At 38.2% G+C, this 18,661-nt stretch overlaps 1 protein-coding gene across 7 annotated transcripts in view; it reads right to left on the bottom strand.

Moving 5' to 3' along the window:
- The window catches only part of PTPN4 (protein tyrosine phosphatase, non-receptor type 4 (megakaryocyte)), a 213,048-nt gene that overhangs the window by 25,198 nt on the left and 169,189 nt on the right, over window positions 1-18,661 (bottom strand). For all 7 annotated transcript variants that reach the window (XM_014547921.1, XM_005876489.2, XM_014547925.1 and 4 more), the window contains 6 exons: window positions 17,474-17,557; window positions 17,335-17,391; window positions 11,311-11,467; window positions 6,420-6,586; window positions 4,904-4,994; window positions 4,758-4,819 (listed from right to left, as the gene is read on the bottom strand). In XM_014547921.1, coding sequence (XP_014403407.1) covers window positions 4,758-4,819; window positions 4,904-4,994; window positions 6,420-6,586; window positions 11,311-11,467; window positions 17,335-17,391; window positions 17,474-17,557 — 618 coding nt within the window. The remainder of the gene's footprint in view (window positions 1-4,757; window positions 4,820-4,903; window positions 4,995-6,419; window positions 6,587-11,310; window positions 11,468-17,334; window positions 17,392-17,473; window positions 17,558-18,661) is intronic.

Raw genomic sequence — 18,661 nt, 5'->3', positions numbered from 1 at the left:
GCTGTTTTCAGGCTGGCGGGTGACTGAAGCTCTCAACCTCTCCTTTTTTTCTTTTTTTTTATTCTGGGATTTATTTACCTTCTATGGCTGTCACTGGAACTGAGAGCCAGTTTTAGCTCTGAGGCTCGGCTCCAGCTCTGAGACCTCGGCTGCTGAAAGCAGGTATCTGGGGTTTGTTTGGCTTCTATAATTGAAACACTGTTGTAGCTCCAGCTCCGAGGCCGGCTGGCTGAAAGCAGGTTTCTGGAGTTTGTTTAGCTTCTATAATTGCAACATTGTTTCTTAGAGTGCAGCTCAGAGGCCGGCAGCGGCAGGCAGGGAATCTTGGCTTCCTCCATCACTGGAGCAAGCAAGCCTGCTGTTTGCTTCAGCTGCCTGGCTGCCGGCCGCCATCTTGGTTGGCAGTTAATTTGCATATCGCCCTGATTAGCCAATGGGAAGTGTGTCGGAGGTACAGTTAATTACCATGTTTGTCTATTATTAGATAGGATACTAGAGGCCCAGTGCACAATTTCGTGCACATGGAAAGGAAATTAATTAGAATATTTTAATATCGCTATTTGCTCTTTCTCTATAATAGAAGTGTCAACCAAATTCACAATTGACAATGACAGATGGAAACACACGCGTGCAATTGGCGCTAACGAGAGCTTTATATATATAGATAAATTTGCTTAATTAGACCTGCTTTCTGATTTAGCTAAACTTTTTCCAGCCCAGTGAAGCACCCCCAACTTGTCTTTCAGGTAATTGTCAGCAACACAGCAGTAAATATCAACACGAAGCAGATTATTATTATAGATCATGCAGGGGGAACAAAGGGTGAAATATTTAACTGCAGCAGTGATTGACTATATTCTGCACAGTGAGAAAACCTGAAGTCATTTTCAAGGTCCACCATTTCTTACTTCTTTTCAGTTGGGTCAAGTTTCTAAGCTTTCTAAATCTTGTTTTCCGGCTAATGAAAAGAAAATAGGATTCCACCAAGTCTCCTATCTACCTACTCCAGGACTTCTGTGAGGATCAAATGAGATGAGGCACGGGAAAACAGACATTTGGTTAAAGTGTAAAATGTTTCCACCTGGCTATAAAGCAAGTCGTGTTCCTGGGCTGAAGAACCAACAAGGAGGTTAGTCACTAGGGAGAGGAAGCCATGCATTGTTATGTGACGTCATTAGCCAGCGTCCACAGCCACCGTTTCGGGCTCAGCTGGGCTGTGGGCCGCACTTTGCACCATGGGGTCTTGGCAGCGTTGGCTGCGATTTGGTGGGCTGTCGCTCCTGGGTGGTGGCAGAGCCTGTGTCCCACTTTGGGGAAGCCGAGTGTTGCTTTATGGGCACCAGGTCCGTGGTGTCATTTCTCTGTAAATGGCCAGTGCATGTCACGGCAGCTCCTGCATTGAGCATCTGCCCCCTGGTGGTCAATGCGTGTCATAGCAACCGGTCAGATGGTTGGACAATTAGCATATTAGCCTTTTATATATAGATTACATAAAAGGATATTAAAAAAATATTTTAAATTCATTATTATTTTCAGAAAGAGGTTAAGATCGTATTTGGGTAAGATAAGTCATCATCCTACTACATTTTGAGATTCAATTTTAAAAAAGAAAAGGTGGCATATGCACATGGCAATTGGAACAATACCAAAGGGTGAAAAGAGAAAGAAATTTCCCTTTCATCCCAGCCTCCAGTTTATGTCCAGGAGAGCAATCCTATTTTTTAGTTGCTAATATATCCTTTCAGAGATATTCTAAATACAACATACAAGTGAACATCAAAACAATTTTTCTTTTTTTTCTCTGTAAAACATAAGTACATAATGTTGTTCTGCATTTTGTTTCTTCTTTTTTTTAATCCTCACCTGAAGATATTTTTTCCATTGATTTTGAGAGAAAGTAAAAGGGAGGAAGGAGGGGGAGAGGGAGGGAAAGAAAGAGGGAGGGAGGGAGGGAGGGAGAAAAAGAGAGAGAGAGAGAGAGAGAGAGAGAGAGAGAGAGAGAGAGAGAGAGAGAAACAATGATGTGAGAGAGATACATCAACTGGTTGCCTCCCGACCAAGGCTGGGGAATCAAACCTGAAACCAAGGTACATGCCCTTGACCGGGAATCGAACCCGAGTCCTTTCGGTCTGAGGGCCAATGCTCTAACCCCTCAGCAAAACTGGCCAGGGCCATTTTCTTTTTTTCTACTTATCTTTGAGATCATGTCAGATTAGTAAAAAAATTTCATTCTTTTTAGTGGCTCTACTATATAAATATATCATACTTTATTTAACAGATATTTAAGTTGCTGCTAATCTTTTTGCTACCATAAACAAAACTGCACTGAATACTTTTGCAAACCTAAAATTTTTGGGCACATTACAAGAAACCTATTTGTGTGGGCAATAGGAAGAAATGACAATGCTGAATCAAAGTATATGTGCATTTAGAATTTTGTCAGAGAGTACCAAATTGCTCTCCAAAGAGATTGCACATATTTATACTTTTACCATAATGTATGAGAAATGATTGTTTCCTGATAATGTCCTTAATAATAAAGTGTAACTCTGTCTTTTTCTTTTGGTACACCTGACCTAACCTGGACTCATTTGACAGGAACATCTGAGTTGATCTCATCTAAGACTGTTAGTGGAAATATCTATAGTTGGCATGTTGAATATAATATACTCATTACAGCCTGCTAAGGATGTTACCTATATATGATATATGCACTTAATAACCTTAAAAAAATCCAAAAAATTTCTAAATTCTGAAGCATCTTTGATCTCAAGTTTTCAGATAAAGGATATAGACTTATATACAGTATTATCAAACTTTCCGACATTTCAGTCTAATAAGTAAAAAATGGTAATTCTTCGCAGTTTTGATTTGCATTTTTCTTTTTAAGAAAAGTGTATTTTTATTTAACTGTTAGTATTATTTTTTAAAGTGTTATAATGGTATTGTGGTTTTGTTAAAAAAAATAAAAATAAAAAAGGTCCCCAGAGATACATACTAAAATAGTTAATCATCACTATCCACAGATTCTGTATTTGAAAGTTTGCCTGCTTGCTAAAATTTATTTGTAATCCCAAAGTGCTTGCAGAGCTTTCATGGTTATTTACAGACATGTCCAAAGAGGTAAAAAATCTGAGCCACCCAAAGTGTACATTTCCTGCTAATGTTGAGTAAGATGCTGCTGTTCTGCCTTCTTGCTTCTGCTCTCATACTTAAACAACTGCCCTTTTTACAGTCTATGTAGTGCCATGTTTTAAAATTTCTGTGCTTGTTGTTAGCGATTTCACTGTTTAAAACAGTCCCCAAGTGCTAAAGTGCTGCCTACTGTTCTAAGTGTAAAGAGGCCATGAAATGCCTTATGGAGAAAATACACATTAGATAAGCTTCTTTCAGGCATGAGTTATAGTGCTGTTGGGTGTGAGTTCAATGTTAATTAATCAACAATGTGTATTAAATAAGGTATCTTTAAACAGAAGCAAGGTTATGTACTGATTAACTGACAAAAATGTTGCAAATAGAGGCTCATGGGACCCATACCATATATTTTTCCCTTGCAGCAAGGATTCAGTATTTGCTAATTCAGGGTTAATGAAGACTTTATAGACTATCACAAATAATAAGAATTGATTGTATTTACAAAAAGTGATATATTTGATTTAAATAAATCGGGGGGGGGGGTAGTGTTTAGATGGAACAAGATTGGCCATCCTATATAATAAAAGGCTAATATGCAAATCAACCAAACTGCGGAACAACCGGTCAGTATGACACACACTGACCACCAGGGAGCAGACGCTCAATGCAGGAGCTGCCTCCTGGTGGTCAGTGTGTTCCCACAGAGGGAGTGCTGCTCAGCCACAAGCTGGGCTCATGGCTGGTGAGTGTAGCGACGGTGGCGGAGACTTATAGAGCTCTTTATATATTGATGAAATAAGCCCTTTATACTATTTAAAAAATTCAGTTTGTCATTTCATTTTAGTACTTTTCAAAGCATCCCCCAAATTAAAATTTATACATTGCCCAACTCATCAATCTTTTTTTATAGCTCAGACATGTACCTAAGCTTAGAAAAGCCTTCTCCCTTCTGAGATTTTAAACAATTCTCACATATTCCTCCAAGTATTTTCATGTCCATTTCATACATTTATATTTGATACATCTAAAATGTATGCTGGCCTCAAGAATGTGTAAAGTGTTTATAGATCAATTATATGATGTGTGGATTTGTTCCAAAACAATGTGGATGTGTGGGGGGCACGGTGTGGGGGGATAGATGAAACAAAGTTGGCCATTAGTTGGTAATTGTTGAAGCTGAGTCATATGTATAAGGAGGTTCATTTTACTTTTACTCTACTTATGTATGTTTAAAATTTTCTGTAATACAAAGTAAAAATAGTAATCCTCTTTTTGCCCCATGGGGGTGGGAGGAGACCTCCTTACCATGGTATATTCCAGATAGACCGAATTCATTTACTAGATCATCAGTTTTACCTTAAATAATTTAAAAGGCTATCTCTACCGTAAACAAAATTCTAGTCTTTATTTCAGCCTATTTCTAGACTAGATTATTCCATTTCACTGTTCTATGTATATATTAATATGCCAGTATCAAACTATTTTTAACATTAATTTTATAATATTTTAAAATATGTAAAAGTTTTAATATTCTCTCAAGGTTAGGCTTTTAACAAAAAGTAATTAAATCTCAGTTTATAGTGGCCCTTCTTATACCAATGATATAATAAAAATAAACTTACATTTATATAATTTGCATTGATATAATCTTCATTACCCTTTAAAATGACCCGTGTAGCATCATCTGAAAAAATTTCAAAAGAAAATTTTTTTAGTAAAGTTATGTTAAAAGATTAAAGCCTAACATACAGAAATCATAGATACTTACAAGGCGAAATATCTCTGTATCTATTTTTGGAAATATTCTGAGGTAATTTGGCACAAGACATTGTCATTCCAGGTTTTTTCCGATATAGTTGCTAAAACAAAACAAAACAAAACAAAAAGGTACGAGATCAGCAAGCCATCAAAAGTTATTTATCATTTTGTTTTTCCGACTTGTTCCTATGCTATGAAACAAGCTTTTTTTTTCCCTTAGAAAACCTCATCTATACAATGATGTACCTTAGGCTGATAGGATATTAAACCAGATTTGCAAAACTAAATTCTGTACAAATTCTGATATGAGTTGTACATCATAATTTAGCAGTGGTTCTCAACCTGTGGGTCGCGACCATCGGAAAACACATATAGCATATCAGATATTTACATTACGATTCATAACAGTAGCAAAATTACAGTTATGAAGTAGCAACGAAAATAATTTTATGGTTGGGGTCACCACAACATGAGGAACTGTATTAAAGGGTCGCGGCATTAGGAAGGCTGAGAACCACTGATTTAGAGAATGGCAAAATAAATGAAGACAATTTTTCTTACAGCAAAAAGTACCTGAAGTTTTGAACAGAAAATCTGCAGAAAACATTTAGCTTTTATTTAGTTTGTAGATATTTAAAGTATATGAACCCAGAACTTAAAGAAACAAGCAAAACTGACAGACCTTAAATTTTTTTTAGTCACAAATGTTTTAGTCAGTTACCTGTAACATATACTTCAGAGCACAAATACTAATGATGGCTAACTACACTGACAAAAATTAAATATTACAAGGTTCAAGTTATTTTCCTTTAACTTAGGATTTTTAAGTCTGCAATTGCCTACCTTCATCTGCCAACTGTCACAAAAACAGTTATTTAATTACAGAAAAAAATGTAGTTTGATGACATATGCATAAAAATCTATTTTTCTCTTTTAAGTAGACATCTATTTATGTAACCATAGCTAGTGTTTTGGGAGCAATTTTTAAAACTTTGTATTTTAGAACTATTCTCAAATATTTCTCAGAATGCCATTTTAGTTTGTAAATTATAACTGATAGATAAGGCAGTTAAGAAATCATACAGCCCTAGCTGGTTTGGCTCAGTGGATTGAGCGTTGGCCTGTGGACTGAAGGGTCCCAAGTTCTACTCCGGTCAAGGGCACATGCCCGGGTTTCGGGCTCAATCCCCAGTAGGGGGAGTGCAGGAGGCAGCCAATCAATGATTCTCTCTCATCATTGGTGTTTCTCTCTCTCTCTCCCTCTCCCTTTCTCTCTGAAATCAATTTAAAAAAAAAAGAAAAAAGAAATCATACAATATTGCCCTGGCTGGTGTGTCTCAGTTGGTCGGGTGTAGTCCTGTGCACTGAAAGGTTGCTGGTTCAATTCCCTGTCAGGGCACATGCTCAGGTTGCAGGCTTGATCCAGTGGGGATGGATATTTCTCTCTCTCCTTCCCAATTCTCTCTTTAAATATTAAAATTTAAAAAATCTTAAAAAAAAAACAAAAACCATACAATATTACTTACATCAAATTGTGTCAGGACTGTTCCCGTGATAAGCCCCTCAGCTAGCTGGATCATTGACTCCCGCAGGGAATGATCATCCTGATGGACGCTATCTAGTGGGGCTTTTTCAGGAATGTACTGGAAGTCTGGCTCAGTTTCTAGCTTTTCTTCCACTACATCATAGACAGCTAAGACAAAAAAATAAAATAAAAATTTTAATAAAGACACATGAAGAACTTAATGAATTGGGAAAAGAATTTACCAGATTTATTCTTTAATTATGTGTCAGGAAAAATAATTTATTTATTCATAATTCATCAGATCTGAGTCTGATGTCATGGTGTAGGGGCAAACGGTGACTGCGGAGACGAAGAAGTTTGCCGCACCTTAGAGGAAAAGAACGGTTCTTGGCTATAATTGCTGAAAATCTCCATAACTTGTAGAGACATTAAGAAAAAGAGGAGCTGCCAAGAAGCAGCTCTAAAGAGACCTGTCCTATTTGTGGGACGTAAGGCAAGAGTACAAATAGAAGCCTATATACTATATGTCTAGATACGAATGGTTATAAAGGAAACAGAGTTCTAAACAAAACATGTTTTGTCCTCTCCTTGACATATTTACAAAACAACCTCGGAGTCTGCATTTCAAATGAGAACCTAGGCCAGAATTCATGGCCAAGGCAGTGTGAGGAGAGACAGACCCTAGACCCTGGCCTATAGTCCACCCTCTTTCTTTTCTTGCCCTCAGATACATTATTTAACATGGGAGAATATCAACATTCCCATGAACATCCCAATCCATATGTAAGCTTGTTTACATCTCTCTGCAAATTGCTCCATCTTACTAGTAGCCATGCCCCCTAAGTCTACACACATCATGTGAGCCACCTTGGGAGAATAGATTTGGGGAAAATGGGCACACAGACTCAGAGCTATTTGGACAGAGAATTGAAAGTTGAAAATAGTGGTCTAAGAAGGATGGGGAAGTCACAGGTGATGCCCTGGCATGTCCCCTTGCTCCTACAAAATCCTGACCCCACGGTGGTGGTGGTGGTGGGAGGCAAGGCTGAAGGAGAGACAGAAAACAGCCCTCTAAAGAATGGAGTCAAGCTAGGGGTCTCTTATATCCTTGACTAAGAGTTTTGGTTCTTGCTCAGATATGTATGTACTTTTGGGAAGAATAAATTTTGGAAATGAAGAACAAAAAAGCAAAAAGGAATGAATGCATATTGTCTAAGAAGAAATAAGACTTAAAGGGGAAAATACCAGAAAAAGAGAAACTCTTTTTCTGATATTTTTGGCAAACATAATTTTAAATTTTGATTATGCAGTACGTCTTCACTTAACATTGTTGATACTACTTCTAATATTAAATATTGAAATAAATGTGAGCTATTCACAAATTTAATAAAAATTAATAAAAACAGGTAAAATAATTATTTTCCAACCTGCTTATTTGGTTCAGGATCGCAGGTGGCTAGAACCTCACCTGGCAGTTCAGGGCACCTAGACAGGATGCCCTTCCATCACAGGGCCACTCACACACACATTCATACTCGCTCAGACTAGGACAAGGTAGAAACGTCAATTCACCTCACGTGCGTATCTTTGGGATGTGAGAGGAACCCGAGTCAGCAGAGAACACCCCGGGAGACATAGGGAGAATGTGGAAACTTCACACAGTGATCTGGCCAGGAATCTTTTTCTTTTTCTCATCAATGTTATATCTGAAAGGGCGAGGGCTACGCCCTCCATCTTGCCCCAGATCCTCCATTTTTGGGCAGCCATGTGCTCAGCAAGGAGCTTCTTCCCGGGAGCCCAAGCCTCTGCTAGCCACACCTAGGATTTCTTTAAACTAACCAATGATAATTAAGGGAAGTGCGCGCCATAGACACAACCAAATCCTGTGGAACAAGACCAAGACTTGCGCCTGGCCAATTGGCAGGGCCCACAGTCCTCTCTCCTCCCCTTACTATAAAACCCCGCTCCCCACAGAGCTGGCTCTCTCTGCCCCCTGCTGCTGCGTCGGCGAGTGTGGTGGATGGAGAGCTTGAGCTAGCTCGAATAAAGACTCTTTTTGTTTTTGCATCGGACCTGGCTGGCTCCCTGGTGGTCTTTTGGGGATCCTGGAATCTGGGCATAACAATATCAGATGTTCAATGAAAAATTATTCGATGACCTGCTGTTTGTTATTTTAAGTAAAAAAAGGACAAGGTAGACCCTGAAAGTGAATACAGGTCTTGCCCAGATTTTGACAATAAAATAATAATAGAAAGACGTTTTGTCAAGACCTAGGTGGGTTCCTCTCCTAATTTAAAGTATAAATGAGGTGATTTGAACTGCAAAAAAGCTAAGACTTTTCCATTATATGGACTTTTGTTTATATTTGGGTCCGTACTAGTCATAAATTTGTGAGCAGAAACTGAATGTCTAGGTGTCAAAATGTCCTCAACTATAAAATGGGGATGTCACATATGTCACTGGATAGCTGTAAAGATTAAATGAGAATATAGAAGAGTTCAGGTGCATGGAAAACATTTAAAAACTATTATTATTATGTTCTTTAATATCTGTTATCAAGAGAAAAAAAACAGAGAGGATGTTATCTTAGTATAAAATTTAAGTTGCTTACTTAACAGAAAATGCCTAATAATGAATCACCTAAGTATCAGATCTAAATGAGTTCCTTGAAAAGTCAAAATAGAATGTTGTGTTTGAAAGGGCGAGGGCTACGCCCTCCATCTTGCCCCAGAACCTCCATTTTTGGGCAGCAGCCATGTACTCAGCAAGGAGCTTCTTCCCGGGAGCCCAAGCCTCTGCTAGCCACACCTAGAATTTCTTTAAACTAATCAATGATAATTAAGGGAAGTGCGCGCCATAGATACGACCACATCCTGTGTAACAAGACACCGACTTGTGCCTGGCCAATCGGCAGGGCCCACAGTCCTCTCTCCTCCCCTTACTATAAAGCCCCTTTCCCCACAGAGCTGGCTCGCTCTCTGCCTCTTGCTGCTGCGTCGGCGAGTGTGGTAGACGGGGAGCCTGAGCTAGCTTGAATAAAGACTCTAATGCTTTTGCATAGGACTCGGCTGGCTCCCTGGTGTGGTTTCTTGGGGATCCTGAAATCTGGGCATAACAGTGTTGGAGTCCTGCGAATTTTCCTAGAATGCAAATTCCAGATCATGAATGTGGAGAGCACCTGGGAAGGCACATGGGCATTTCTTTAATTATTGTCAGCTGAATCCAGTGGCGTCAGCAAAGCCATGTCCTGGAAACACCCTTTGCCAAAAGGCAGGAGTGTTGTCAGCTTGACCTTCAGCCCAGGTGCCAGGGGGTAGGTTTTGTTATTTAAATCCAGCCAAGTACCAGGAATGAATACGACTTGGGTCCACCCAAGAATGCGCATAATCTCCTTTGTCTTGACTTTCAGTAAAACTTCCTGTTTTTTTGCTGTATAAATTAAATACGTTCGCTGTATTGGCTTGGGGTCCCTTGTCCCTGTCTCATCATCAGAGGACAATGGTCCCACCCGGCGGCCCCAGCTTTTTTCTTCCATCTCTGTGTCTGTCTCTTTCTTTCATTTTCTCAATCCCCAGCCGCCCCTACTCAGGAACCGGACTGCTCTCTAGCCGCACTGGACACAGAGAAGAGAGACATATTTACACATGAAAGCAGAAAAACAAAGTAGAAAAGATGGAATGAAAATGCCTATTTGTACACAACAGGCAAAATGAGTTTTGTATGTTTTTCTTGCAATTTTTACAGGGTTGGGTGTGGTGTGGGAATAGGTAGAGTTCTAATTACATTTTACTTGAATATATACCACAGGTATATATTCAACAACTGGTAATATAGCATTAACCAATAATTACTCTTATGGCTAAGACTATGATTAATAGTAAACTGTTCAGAATAAAACCAGAAGACTATGTCTAATGCTGGGATACAGGCATACAAGAACTTTTTCCAGAGGAGATTGATACAGTGTGGAGGGAACTTGAAACAATGCCATATGAACACTCACTGAAGGATCTGGAGTTACTGAACTGGAGGAAAGGGGGAGGGTTTCTGGTAAAATCAGCTATTGTCAAAAAACTGAAGGAAGAGGGATTAAATTTATTCTGCATAACACAAAGTGACAGAATTAGGAACAACAGGACTGAAGGAATTTGGATTTTAGTTCAAATTAATAGTTCAAGGTATTCAAAGGGGGGATGAACTACTTCATGAGCTACTGAGTGCTCTGCACCGGTAGGACATTCTTGAGATCGCTACCGAGGAACTCAAGCAGTCAGTAAAGGAGCCAGAGCTTACAGCATTAGGGCTTCTCCAACCCTGGGACTCTGACTCTGAATTAGCACATCAGCTGTCCAGAGCAGGAGATGACATGATTAGGCTACTAGGCATTCTCTACTAAAAACAAAGACAGGCTTAAAAAAATGCTTTAACTGTAGCTTGTTACAGAGTTTTCTAAAAGTGGAACAGAGTTCAAAATTTACTAATTCATTCAACAATTATTTATTGATTATCTATTACTACTACTAGAGCAAGTGGGAGAAGGAGGAGGCCATTTTAGCTATGGTAGTCAGAAGAGAAGGACTTTCTGAGGATCACACGTGACAGGAAACCTGAAGGAAGTGAGAGTATGTCATACAAAATCAGGAAAATCATACAAAATGTAGGCAGAAGGAATAGCAGGAAAGCCAGCACAGAACAGAGTGAGCAAGGCTGAGTGGTAGGCAAGGAGGTCAAGAACTTACATTTTACTCCAAGTGTGAATGGAAGCCACTATACTTTGAGCAGGAAACTGATATGACAAGACAGGTTTAGGTTTCAAAGCCTACTCTGGCTGCTATTCCATTAAGAAACACTAATAATTATGAAAACTATCCAGCGCTACGTAGACTACTTACCATTAGGTCGGACTAGAAGTACGAGTTCCCCAGAATGTCTCTCACAGCTAGCTTTAATAAACAGGACAACCTGGTCATGGGTATGTTCTGCAATGTCCCGACCATTTATCAGTACAACTTGGTCCCCTTCATTCAGTCGAGGGACACAGAGGTCAGCCTGCAACGTAATGCAAATAAGGTTTCAGATTTGTACATGGCTTTCAAAAAGTAAAGCACAAAAATTTATTTTTATAGACTCTATAGAACTAAAACTACATATAGAAAAACATCTATCCATTCATTCATCTACTCAAAAAAAACAAAAAACCAAACCAAACAGAAATCTAGCTTTCCCATGAAGATACTATACTTTTTTCTATTTTCATTCAACAACTTTTCCCCTGATGCCTTATTACATGCATAGCCATACAGATAAGACTAGTTATCTGGAGATGCCTAGACACAGTCAGGCATCACTTTGCACTATCCAGATACGTACAAATTTCTGTTACCACAGTTTAGTCAAGTAACACCTATCTCTCAACAACAAGGTGCAAATTTCCGTTTCCACTGTGAATGTATTAATTGTAAATAATCACATAAAATACAATCTTTGCTGCTAGATTGTAGTCCAAAACTCTCTACATAAATAATAGACATATCACGACCAATGACCCAACACATCACTTCCTTCAATGCTGGTGATCTGTCGCTGGGCACCTGTTACTCAGTTCCTGCAGAGACAGCAAAGTGTATACCTGTGCTGCCTCATCTCCCAACAATAAACCCACATGAAAATGGATAAAAAACAGCTGATGGTGGAAATATATACTGCTACTGTTTAAGGCAGTGGTTGCCAACCTTTCGGACCTCGCGGACCACCGGTTGGTGACCGCTGGTTTAAGAGACTCTAGATATACAGAGAAGGGGATTTAGTGAAGGGGAACTTATCAACATGATGAAAGTGGGTATAATACAAAGGATGAAGTTTTTATTGAGGACATGATGCTGGCATAAAACTTCTCATTAAAGGAAATCTTGGAGGTATTTTACAACATAAAAAATGCAGAGGACTGCCCAGCTGGTGTGGCTCAGTGCTTGAGTGTTGACCTAGGAACCAAGAGGTCACAGTTCAATTTCAGGCTAGGGTACATGTCTGGGCTGTGCACTGGATCCCTAGTGGGGGATGTGCAGGAGGCATCCAAACAATGATACTCTCTCATCATCGATGTTTCTATCTCTCTCTCCCTCTCCCTCTCCTTTCCTCTCTGAAATCAATAAAAGTTTACTTAAAAAAATGCAGAGGAGCAAACACTGGAAGTAAAATCAAACTTAGAAAGAATTATGACAATTTGCTAAGACAAGAAAGAATGCTCACTCTGTATTTTAATTTATATGACGAGAAGGGCACAAGCCTGTTCAAACTACTTGTTATAAGTTTTCATGAAGAAATAAAATACTTAAGTTCTCAATGTTTCTTTCTAATGTTTAGAATGACAGGACAGTAAATCAGTATTAATTTTACTTTTTTTTAAAAAAAAATAAGCACTGGTTTCACAGATTTTATTTATTTATCCTCTTCTGAGGACATGCACTGATTCACTGATTTTAGAGAGGAGGAAGGGAATGGGAGAGAGAGACATCAATTAGCTGCCTCCCATACGTGCCCCAACTGGGACTGAACCAGCAACCTAGGTATGTGTCCTGACAGGAAATCAAACCGCAATCTTTTGGTGTATGGGACGATGCTCCAACCAACTGAGCCATCCGGCCAGGGCTAGTTTTACTATTTCTCATTTCCCTATACATTTATAAGGGAAAGTAAGAGACATTTTAATGAAAAATTTAAAGGTCTTAGAAACAACCATAATTTTCCCCATTGATTATCAAGGTCACTTTACATAGTTGCAGCTTAAATGGTCATTTTTATGGTCCTGTACTACTGTGCAAAGCGATGACTGCCTGTATTTTATTGAGAAAATAAATAAGTAATTCAAATGAGATAAACAGAAATATGGACAGCACATTCCAGGGACAGCAATAAGAAGGCATGGGAATAACGTTTGAAGGATGATAGATCAGATAGAGAAGGAAATGATGGGGTTGGACCTCACACAAAAAAGGAACTTCCTGTTGCAAAAGCTTGAAGACTTGAAAACATGACTACTCAAATTCACTATAAACACAAAGTCAATAAAATCCAACACGATATATTATTAATGAAAAGAACACTGGTCTGGGAACCATATTCTTCCTCTACTGCTTATAAAATGTGTGCTCAGGGACACCTGAAACTCTGAAAATGGAGCAGATATCTGCTCTGATTATAATAACAAAGAGCTGTGAAGATAAAAATGATGTAAGTATGCAAAATGTTAAAATCTGGAGAACTCAAATTTAAGGTTACAACCATTCTCCCTAGTTGCTTTTTTCTATCCTTCTTGTAGTGAAGCAGATGATAGTCCTATATGCCTTCTGTGTATTAGTAGTGTGATACGTTTATGTATCAATTTGGTCCAAGTTTTGTAAACGTCTTCAAGGTACCCAAAGAGTGGTGAACTGGAAGATATTAATGGTTCTGGGAGAAAAGGGTTATAGCGAAAAAAATTATACTCTCACCTTACTTTGTGGATAGTATAGTTAATGAAAAGAGGAGGTAATCTATGTGCTAAGGAGAAGATAGTTATGAATCTCTAACTGTACCTTCATATAGCCACTGATAAAGCAAAGGATTGAGGCTAAAGGGCAGTATTAACCAAAATGCTATATCTAAATGCAGAGATTTTTTTTTACCCATTATCATTGAAGGGAAAGAATTCTCTCATGCTTAATCTGCTTTTGTCAGTTATGTTTATAATTTTTTATTGGCATTTCATTCTGATCTTGAAAGTCCAGATGAATTGTATATTAAAATAAATTTTGTTGCATAAACAGCTATTGGCTTAAAGATGATCACATTGGAACAAAAATTTGACTTTAATTGGGAATTATTTTATCCATTTCAGAAGGAGTACAATAAAAAAACATTAAAATATTTAAAACTCTTTTTCCCCCCCACTTAAAATGAGGTTTCCAATTGGAAGATTGTGATGGTCTCCAAATTAGTAAAATAATATAAAAATGATAAACTTCTATTGTTTTAATTTGTCCTAAATTCAGCTAATATATATATGGAACACAGTTCTATGTGCCAAAAAGGAAACATTTACCAATAATCTGTATAGCCTAAAAAGAAAATTTAGAGTCACAGAATTCTGTTTGGAAGTGAACCTATCTATAGAACGTTCCCTGAACATCCTTGAGTTAATTAATAACTATCCACATTCACTGCTCAGAAAAATCAATATTTCTTTTGTGTCATTCACTGATTATTACAACTGGCATAATAAAAAAGGTTTATTGCATTTTCTAATTATAAAAGCAATGCATGCTCACTGTCATGATCTATTCAAAAAGGAATATAGAAGTGATAAATATCAGTAATTCCACTACTCAGATGAAACACTGTTAACATTTTAAGCATGTATCCAGACTTTTTAATACACATAATTCACATTTTAAAAAACTGGATCAAACATAAATGTAGAATTGTAATACTCATTTTTTATAACATCTATGAACATATCTACATACTAGAGTAGAGCTACATCATCCTTTTCAATAGCTGCAAAGCAACACATAATGTATTTCACCAGCTCTGATGATGTACATTTGATTTGCCCCTGATTTTTTACTGTTATAAACAATACTACAGTGAACATCCTTGTATATCTTTTGTTCCCTAGCACAACTGTTTCATTAGAGGCCATTCATTGTCAGGTCAAAAGATATATATTTAAGTTGTAATTAAAATTTTTGTTTTTAGCAAAGTTATACATTACACAGTTTAAAAAGTTGACTAGAGCTGTAAGATTAAGACCAGAAACCATTTCTTGTGTTCTTCCCTCCCATTCCCCTCTTTAGAGTCAACTTCTTTCAACATCTTAGCTACATCTTTTGTGTTTATCTCAGTAACTCCACATATCTCCCCCATTTTGGTTTTTTTTTTTAGTTTTCTATGTTAGACATTATCTATCTTACTTCTTGATCAGAATTTAACAGCCTTTTATCTCTTCATCTGTAGTCAAAACATATACATAGTTATCATTAAATATATACTAAATAAATAATTTTGGACTATTTTTCTCATCTTTGCCCCCGTCCTTCATATGCATAGTAGATTCAAGAGTAATTTTATACATTGTATCCATGTCCTGTCCCCTATGACCTCAAGATAGGTTTAAAAGAGGACATGTGACTCAAACTGGATCTCTGATTGGTTTATTTCCCAGGAGCCTGTATTTTGTACATGCTTAATTGTTTTGGGTTGCTGAGCTGGTAATATATAAATATGGAAGTTACTAGTAGTCATATCCTACCATGTGGACTGAGGACAAAATAGCAGTAGCTATGCAATTTTAATTTAGCAGAGATTTAGGAGTCATAATTATATCTGAAGGCAGAGTGTGTCTGGTGGTGGTGATATTACAGGACTTGACCTGTCACTAAATACACTATTTTTATTCAGACTAATGAAGTGGCTTGAGAGATGTCGCAGATTCAGTGTACAAAATGGTTTGCACTGAGAGAAGAATGGGACATTCGCATAAGAAATATAGATAAAAAGTAGAGAGTGACTGATGAGTACTTTCTGGAGGTGTAACTGTGTTCCTGTACTTGGTTTTATGAGACATCTATGTAGCTCTATGTTAATTTTTTTGTTCTTGATGAAGCAGTAAAAACAATTAACTTAATTAATCTCAATCCTTGAATATGCACCTTTTAATATATGACAAAATGAAAACTGCAAATAAAACATTTTTGCATGAAACTGAAGTATGATAGAGTCTAAAGAGAAGCTGTAGTTATGCTGAAAGGGATATTCCATAAGTAAATGTCCTATTATTTGCAACCAACAAAGTCCTTCAAAATCAAAACAACATATTATGCTATCCTTAATTAATCTTGACTCTGATCTTCAAACTAACTTTGAGGTAGCTGCAAAGCACCATAAAAGACGTAAGTGATCTCTTTCTCTCAAGCTGCTGATTTATATACCTTTCCTAGGGGCAGGGAGACAGTTAAATGATAAAGGGTGCTGACTGAAAAGTCCTTGCAGACCATTTAGGTAAAGTAGGCAACAACATAAATGTAAATTTGAAAGCTATATTTGCTGCATGGAAGAGCAATAAAGCTAATGCAGCCATAATTAATTAAGAGCTGTCCTTATGATGAGCACGAAGTTCATGAGTGCTGAGCTAAACAATGGGAACAGGGGAAGTCATCATAATGGGTACCTAAAATATTTTCACCCTTTCTGTTTAGAATGTTCATAATAAAAAGTTTAAAAATTGTCCTTATAAAGAAAAAATAATCACTGGTACTATTTCTATTTAAAGTAAATTTTTTTAAACATAAGAAGGCAAATGGAATAAGTAAACAATTCTAAATGAAAAAACAAGCAAAAACCCCCACACAAAATAAATAAAAAATATACCTCCTGTCTACATTTAAAGAAATATATTTTTTTATTGATTTCAGAAAGGAAGGGAAAGGGAGAGAGATAGAAACATCAATGATAAGAGAGAATCATTGATCGGCTGTCTCCTGCACGCCCCCTACTGGGGATCGAGCCTGCAACCCAAGCATGTGTTCTGACTAGTAATCAAACCATAACCTCTTGGTTTATAGGCCGACACTCAACCTCTGAACCCCACCAGCTGGGCTCCTGTCTACATTTTGCTGTTTAAGGGGTTATTCTGATAAGATCTATTTACACTTTAGAAGAACTGAAACTCATACACCAGCTTCTTTGTAAACACAAGGATTTTAAAAACTCTTATAGACAGGGAATAAATAAAAACTAACTTTCCAGCAATTTAAGATAGCCAACCAACAACAGTAGATACTTGACAAATTAAAAGAATGATTATTTCCTTTTTAACTAATTAAAATAAGTACATATTCTTGAAAATAGGGTTCACTTGGGAGATTTAGATAACTCACAGGTGTTCCTGGTGCTACTCGGGACACGATCACAGGCATCTTCTGATCATATCCTCCCTTAAAAATAGAGCAAATCAAATATTAGCAAAATAGAAACATCTTAATTTAAAAACTGAGTACAATATAAATTTTAGATTACCTTTACATTGAATCCAAATCTTCCATTTTCGTCAGGTTTCATTCTGATTAGAACAAGATGATCATGTGGAATACCACCATTAGGCTTAAAAAGACAAATATAAATAACTTGTAATTTTCTTCGCTTACATACACATTAAGTATGCTTTTTTGTATGCTGACATTATCTATAGTACATAAAGAATCACAATTTAAATTAAAATGTTAACTCAGAAAAGTACATTTTGAATAACAGGACTTAGGGAATGGCGTGTTACCCCAACTAGATCTATTTTCTCATGCTTTTGTGCCACCGCATGCTAGACTATAAGTGCCGAGACAGGAGCTTTATCAATTATTATTTTTAAATTAATTCTTAGAGAGAGAGGAAGGGGGAGAAAGAGAGAAACATCAATTTGTTTTTCCACTTATTTATGCATTTATTGGTTGATTTTGTATGTGTCCTGACTGGGGATTGAACCTGCAACCCTGGTGTATCAGGACGATGGGTGAGGGGCTGAGGGCTGTTTTAAGGCTGGTCACACCCCCTTCAGGGTGGGGGTCCCTACTGGGGTGTCTGGCCAGCCTGGGTGAGGGGCTGATGACTGTTTTTAGGCTGACCACGATCCCGGCGACCCAAGCTCCCAGCCTCACCTTTTTTTTCCCCTGGGATTTATTTATCTTCTAAAATTGAAACTTTGTAGCCTTGAGTGGAGCCCAGGTCGGCTGAAGTCTGGGCTCCCAGCCCCTCCTTGAGCGGAGGCCACTGCCGGCTGGAAGCAGGTATCTGGCATTTATTTATCTTCCATAATTGACACTTTGTAGCCTTGAGCGGAGCCCAGGGCTGGCCAGGGCAGGCGGGAAGCTTGGCTTCCTCCATCGCCGGGGGCAACCCAAGCCTCCTGCTTGCTCCAGCTCCGTGGCCACCGCCATCTTAGCTGGGTTAATTTGCATACTTGCTCCTGATTGGCTTGTGGGCATGGCTTGAGCGTAGTGGAGGGACGGTTAATTTGCATGTTTCTCTTTTATTATATAGGGCTAGAGGCCCGGTGCACAAAAATTTGTGCTTTCGGGGGGGAGGGGGGGTCCCTCAGCCTGGCCTGTGCCCTCTCGCAGTCTGGGACCCCTCAGGGGGTGACCACTTGCTGGCTTAGGCCCGCTCCCCGGGAGATTGGGTCTAAGATGGCAATCAGACATCCCTCTGGCAGCC

The sequence above is a fragment of the Myotis brandtii genome, unplaced genomic scaffold, assembly GCF_000412655.1.
Source record: "Myotis brandtii unplaced genomic scaffold, ASM41265v1 scaffold488, whole genome shotgun sequence".
Lineage (NCBI taxonomy): Eukaryota > Metazoa > Chordata > Mammalia > Chiroptera > Vespertilionidae > Myotis > Myotis brandtii.
This window is presented reverse-complemented; position numbering and strand designations above follow the sequence as displayed.